The following is a 6,435-nucleotide window of genomic DNA, read 5'->3' as shown; positions in this document are numbered from 1 at the left end:
AGGGGAAGAGATTGAGACCATCCTGGCCAACATGGTGAAACCCCATCTCTACTAAAAATATCAAAATTAGCTGGGCATGGTGGCATGCACCTGTGGTCCCAGCTACTTGAGAGGCTGAGGCAGAAGAATGGCTTGAATCCAGGAGGCGGAGATTGCAGTGAGCCGAGATTGCGCCACTGTACTCCAGCCTGGTGACAGAGCAAGACTCTGTCTCAAAACAAAACAAAAGTAAATAAAATGTAATGATAAACCATTTTTTCATGCATTATCTTCTTCGTTAGGAAGTATTAAAAATGAATGTGTTCCCATTTCCTAAAAATGTCTCTTCAGTTTTTAAATTACCGATACTGAGCTCATATAAAGGTGCTTTGTTAAGTAGCATTCACACACTGGTTTGTGTAACTTGCTCTTCCCCCATTTTTCTGTTTCATTTATTTAGAAAACTGTCGCGGAAAAGCAGGAGAAGAGAAATCAGGATCGCTTGAGGAGGAGAGAGGAGAGGGAGCGAGAGGAGCGTCTGAGCAGGAGGTGAGCCCGGGACTGGCACTGGATGGGCTGCCCCGGCCTCGGGCGTCCCCTGCTGCTTGGAGTAGTTTGGGCCTGCTCAACAGGCCATTATAAGAGAAAAAAGTGAGGCCAGGCCCGCTGGTTCATGCCTCTAATCCCAGCACTTTGGGAGGCCGAGGTGGGCAGATCACTTGAGATCAGGGATTGAGACCAGCATGGTGAAACCCTGTCTCTACTAAAAATACAAAAATTAGCTGGACGTGGTGGCATGTGCCTGTAATCCCAGCTACTCTGGAGACTGAGGTGGGAGAATCACTTGAACCTGAGAGGCAGAGGTTGCAGTGTACTGAGATGGTGCCACTGTACCCCAGCCTGGGCAACAGAGCAAGACTCCATCTCAAAAAACAACAACAACAACAACAAAGGAGAAGTAAACACATGGCATATTCAGTCCAACAGAACAAAACACAGCCCAGCCTAGCCCAGGACGGTGTGTGCATGGCAGTCAGGAAAGGCTCTGAGTTGTTGGAGGCTTCGTGTGGCACTGCTGATGATTTACTGGGTGCTCTGGGGCTGTTGGGTGGCTCCTTAGGAGGGGTGGTACCTGCCGCCTTGTGGAGAACAGTGCTGGTGCGGGAGTGGGGGCACCAGGGCCTTGGGGAGCTGGGCGGGAGAACCTTTATGGAGGAGGTGGCAGTTGAAGTCAGGCAAGGGGCTGAAGGAGTCTGGGAAAGTTCTGGGATAGAACCGATGGGATCTGCTGTTAGCGTGTGAGGTGTGCAGAGGAGGAAGTGAAGCTGGTTCCTGGTTTGTGTCCCCGAGTTGCTTCTTGGTGAGTTTGGAAGGCTGGGCATGGTGTATTGGAATGGGAAGAGGAAGGATGGAAGTAGCAGGTGCTTCTGGCCACACTCAGCTTGAGAGGCCGTCTTGAGATGGGGGTGTTGAGTCTGATTGGAGTTGAAAGAAGAGCTGGGAGCTGGAAGTAACCTCTTGGACACAGCTTATTGTCCAGGAAGGCTCCCAAACCGCTTTCCCTGAAAGAGCTCCTCAGTGTGTAACTCAGAGAGGGCGAATGTTGTTTATTGTGTTTATTGTTGTTTTAATTATCCAGCAGATTTTTATTGTAAGGAGATTTAAACAGTATAGAAAAAATATTATGCAAAACAGACTCCCATTTTTTTGCATGGAGTTGGACATTTTTACATGCATGATCATGTTTAGGTCATGTATGTTGTGGGTGTACATGGGGCCACTTGACCTTAATGACTGTACCTTAATTCTTAGCAGGGGCATAGAACGAGGCCTTGTAGCTTACGTTTTTCATACTCTGGTTGTGTGGCAGAATGAGCTCATGACTCTCACCTGGCAGGACGCCTGTGTCTGGAACTGAGGGCTTTGCTTTCACTTTGCTGTCTTTGGTGTGCCCCACTCAGCGCCTGCACGTTCTGTGCTGGTGTTTGTTGTCAAGACTGGAGAAGCATTTGTAGGACTTGGGTGCTGCACCGTTAACTGTCAGTGTGCACCGATTTCCCACGGCCCTTGTGATGTTATGAGGCTGTGTCTTATGCTCGGATGTAGTCCCCTCGGTGACACTCAGGTGCCACTGAGTGTGCCACAGAGTGGCGGTGGGGATGGCCACATTGGCACTGTCCATTCAGACTGGAAACATGCAGGCAGCTCAAAAGCAGCAAGTCTTTGGGGAAATGTCTCACTTCTTGGATTAGATTTGGAGCCCTCCCCGCAGATGGTGAGGAATAGGGGTGCTTTCGGGAAGTAGTTCATCTTTTTTTTTTTTTTTGAGATAAAGTTTCACTCTTGTTGCCCAGGCTGGAGTGCAGTGGCGCCATCTCAGCTCACAGCAACCTCTGCCTCCCAGGTTCAAGTGATTCTTCTGCCTCAGTCTCCCGAGTAGCTGGGATTACAGGTGCTCACCACCCCGCCTGGCTAGTTTTTATATTTTTAGTAGAGATAGCATTTCATCATGTTGGCCAGGCTGGTCTCAAACTCCTGACCTCAGGCGATCGGCCCGCCTTGGCCTCTGAAAGTGCTGCGATTACAGGTGTGAGCCACCCTGCGCTCAGCCCTGTTCACCTTTTTTTCCCCTTTTTAGGTCAGGATCAAGAACCAGAGATCGCAGGAGGTAGGTTTCCAGATCCATTAAAGTGTTCTCAGTCAAATATCTTTTTCCATTAGCCTTTTTCTTAATATTTACTGTTTATGCCTTTGCAAATGTTGTCTGGCAGGAGGGCTGGCTTGTGGAGGGCACAGGGCAAGGGGTTGCTTGGTACAACAGAGGGTTCCCACTGTTGGTGAGAGGGAAGGTGACAGGAGTATCCAGGCCAGATGTTTTCAGGAGGCCTCATTGGAAAGGGTCTAGCCATTGGAGATAACTGATAGAAATATGTTAAATTTGGGGAAATCGGGGGGAAGTGTCAGCAAAGCAGCAAGAGCAGAATCTGCTGAGGGGTGGGGCTGTGGTGGCGGTGGCATCTGTGGAGTCTCAGCCTCGGAACCTTCTGATTTTTCAGGTCACGCTCCCGGGATCGGCGTCGGAGGCGGTCAAGATCTACCTCCCGAGAGCGACGGAAGTTGTCCCGGTCCCGGTCCCGAGATAGACACAGGCGCCACCGCAGCCGTTCCCGGAGCCACAGCCGGGGACATCGTCGGGCTTCCCGGGACCGGAGTGCGAAATACAAGTAACTACTCTGACTCCTTCGGTAGCTGCAACCAGGAGTGAGCCCTTCTCTGTGTTCCCAGGGTCTGCTGGGGGCCGTGTCTGGTGGGGATGGGCCTGGGCTGGCACCCAGGACTAGGGCCGGGGAGTCACAAATGGGACTCTGAGGTCTGGAAAGAGGCGAGAGGGCTGTGGAGGAGCTCGCACAGCACCAGGTGATGCCGCAGGAGCTGCACGTGTGTGCCCAGCCTGCACCCTGGGGCCCTGTGCACCATTGCGCCCATACACAGAGTGGCTGAGCCTTAATGTTCTGACCAAGCCCTGCTTACCTCTGCTTTCATTTTTGTTTTTGGTATTTTTTTCTGCGCGCACGCGCGCGCATGTGTATGTGTGTTTTAGCATAGTGTTGTGTTCTCCTTTGCTCCATTTATGTTGTAGTGAAGGCTCTCCTTATTAAAACTCTTTGTAAAGGTCACTTTTTAATGGTTACCTAACATTCCATATGTGGTGGGCAGGTGTGGTTGGCCTCCCGGGGGCTTCCAGATGTAGGGGGTGCATGGCCTTCCCTGGCCTGGTCTGTGGGTCCACTGCCAGTACCTGAGCAGCCAGCAGAAGTGGGGCAGCAGCCTCCACTGAGCCTGTGGTTCCCATTTCCCAGGTTCTCCAGAGAAAGGGCATCCAGAGAGGCGTCCTGGGAGAGCGGGCGGAGTGAGCGGGGGCCCCCGGACTGGAGGCTCGAGAGCTCCAACGGGAAGATGGCTTCACGAAGGTCTGAAGAGAAGGAGGCCGGCGAGATCTGACCCTGTCTCCGGGTGCTGTAAATAGTCTGATAAACATTCGCACAGTCTAAAATTACCCTTTATATTTGCTGAATATAACTCATCTTTTGTAGTTTAAAATTTCTATTGTTTTGGAGCTAGCTGTGAGTTTCTAGAATTGTACAGAGTTGCTCCTGTGTTTTGGGGTCATGTTGAGTAGGAATAAATAAATACGACGACTGCCTCCTGAGGCTGCGCTGGCGTCTGTGCTGTCCTCTGCCTGGAGCTTGTCACCGTGACCCTGTGCCAGTGCCACCAGTACCTCACAGGCAGCAGGACTGACTTGGGGACCACGTCTTGTCTTCTGGCATCCAGTAGATGCCATGGCACTTCCTGTCCTCGGCACCTCACCGACGGGACCCAGATATACATGGCTGTTTGTTTGCTGGGTCCCACGCACCCTTCTGAGTGGCTGAGCTGTCCATCTCCAATGGGGAGGAGAGAGGGGCTCTATTCTGTATTCGTTTAGGAAAAGCTGTCTTGTGTGGTCAGCTGTTGCCACATCCTTAACTTGGGACTCAGGTGAGTTACACTGGACTTCCTGTTTTGAAGTTACTTAGCACAAAAAAATGCCCATGGGGCTGGGCATGGTGGCGCACGCCAGTAGTCCCAGCTACTACTCAGAAGGCTGAGGCAGGAGGATTTTTGAGGCTGAGGTGAACCTTGATTGTGCCACTGCACTCCAGCCTGGGTGACAGAGGAAGGCCCTGTCTAATAAAAAAAAAAAAAAAAAAAATGAAAGGCTAGGCATGGCAGCTCATGCCGGTAATCCCAACCCTTTGGAGGGCGAGACAGGTGGATCACTCAAGGTCAGGAGTTTGAAACCAGCCTGGCCAACATGGTGAAACTTTGTCTCTACTGAGAATAAAAAATTAGCCTGGCGTGGTGGTCCACATCTGTAATCACAGCTACTAGGGAGGCTGAGACAGGAGAATCGCTTGAACCCGGGAGGCAGAGGTTGCAGTGAGATAAGATCGCATCCAGCCTAGGCGACAGAGCAAGACTCTGCCTCAAAAAACAAAAAAAATGAAGCCCTTCTGCAAAGGATACATGCTGACTAATGTGTAGGTAATGGGAACTCCTTCCCTTTTTCACTATCTGGGAGATTTTTTGGAGGGGATTCCTGGGAGTCACATTGTTAACATATAGTCACCCTCATCCACTTTGTCTCTGCAGAAGTACAGGTGCCGCCCTTGAGCTGATGGGCTCAGTGGGCACACACGGGCACCATGGTCTGGATCTTTTCACGATGTAGCTGGTGGCCCTGCCCTGGGCTCTCCTGCCACAGGCTGTCCTTTCCGGGGGACATACGGGTAGGCGGGCTGCTCTGCCAGTCTGTCAGCTGTCTCCAAGGAAAGGAGGGTGGAAGGGGCTGCCCTGTGCAGGAGTCACTTGGGATTAGTGCCATGCTTTGCAGGCCCCATCCTGCACTTGGCACTGAGGGTACTCGTTCAGCCTGTGTGCTTCCCTCCTAGTCTTGGAGAGGGAGTGGCTGGGTCTGGCTTCCTGTTCCCAAGCCTACATTGTGGTCATGGCTGTGGCTGCCTGGCTAATGAGTGTTTGCATCCCAGGTTTTCCTGGGGCGTAAGCAGACAGTCCCACCCTCAGGCCCATTACCACTGTGAATTGTTTGGATCCTTTTCCACGTAGACATTTGTGTGTGTAGACAGTTGTTTTTTGCTTTGCTTTTCTTGTCAGGGAGTGGGGTTTACAAAAAAGGTGCTGTGCCCCTGGCCTTCAGTACCCACATCCTGTGCCCTGTAACTGCTGATTACAGTTGAAGGACAGGCCCCCTGGGATGCAGCATCAGTGTCCTGGGCCTTCCCTGGTAGCCTCATGCTGGCGCAGCCATCCAGGGCACAATCTGTGCAGGGAGAGGTACCCCTGCCTCCCTGCTGTGCGGGGACAGTCAGGTGGGCTCTTTGCACACGTGCCAGGTGGCGCTGACCACACTGAGCTTCATACCCCTTTCTGCTGATACCACGATAGCTCTTCTTCCCTCCATCCCTTTCTGCTGTCAGAGTCTGCTGTAGGGGACCCACGTTTCACTCTCCATCCGATACAGCGAGTCCTTCCTCTCCACAGCAGTACCAGTATATCTCGCTCAAGATGGCTAGCGGGAGGTGTGTGGGTCTGGAAATGCATCCCTCCCATGTAAAGGAGTCTGTGGTGGCACGTGGAGCAGGCCTTTGCTCCACCCACGGAGCTTCATCTTGGCCTGCAGCCCAGGCTGGATGAGAACAGAAGACAAGGGACCTCTCCAGAACATTTGGTGATTTAAAATTATTTTTTTGAGACTTTGTCATCCATGCTGGGTTGCAGTGGCACCGTCAGGGCTCCCTGCAGACTCCTAGGCTCAAGTGTTTCTCCCGCTTAGCCTCCCAGGTGCCTGGGACTTAGGTGTGCACTACCACATTTGGCTAAGTTTTTATTTTT

The 6,435-nt window shown here is 52.0% G+C and overlaps 1 protein-coding gene and 1 long non-coding RNA gene across 9 annotated transcripts in view; one reads left to right on the top strand and one right to left on the bottom strand.

The window, feature by feature from the left end:
* The window catches only part of LUC7L (LUC7 like), a 33,557-nt gene extending 29,368 nt beyond the window's left edge, over window positions 1-4,189 (top strand). For 6 of the 8 annotated variants that reach the window (XM_037732227.1, XM_017510862.2, XM_017510868.2 and 3 more), the window contains 4 exons: window positions 440-528; window positions 2,618-2,647; window positions 3,036-3,203; window positions 3,840-4,189. In XM_037732227.1, coding sequence (XP_037588155.1) covers window positions 440-528; window positions 2,618-2,647; window positions 3,036-3,203; window positions 3,840-3,981 — 429 coding nt within the window. In that variant the 3' untranslated portion in view covers window positions 3,982-4,189. Of the gene's footprint in view, window positions 1-439; window positions 529-2,617; window positions 2,648-3,035; window positions 3,241-3,839 lie in introns of all 8 variants that reach the window. The other 2 variants (XM_037732228.1, XM_017510866.2) reach the window with 1 other exon arrangement.
* The window catches only part of LOC108290854, an 18,059-nt gene continuing 14,863 nt past the window's right edge, over window positions 3,240-6,435 (bottom strand). The window contains exon 3 of the long non-coding RNA XR_001819730.2: window positions 3,240-3,543. This is a non-coding gene — a long non-coding RNA (uncharacterized LOC108290854). The remainder of the gene's footprint in view (window positions 3,544-6,435) is intronic.

The sequence above is a fragment of the Cebus imitator genome, unplaced genomic scaffold (assembly GCF_001604975.1).
Source record: "Cebus imitator isolate Cc_AM_T3 unplaced genomic scaffold, Cebus_imitator-1.0 Scaffold444, whole genome shotgun sequence".
In the NCBI taxonomy this organism is placed as follows: Eukaryota; Metazoa; Chordata; class Mammalia; order Primates; family Cebidae; genus Cebus; species Cebus imitator.
This window is presented reverse-complemented; position numbering and strand designations above follow the sequence as displayed.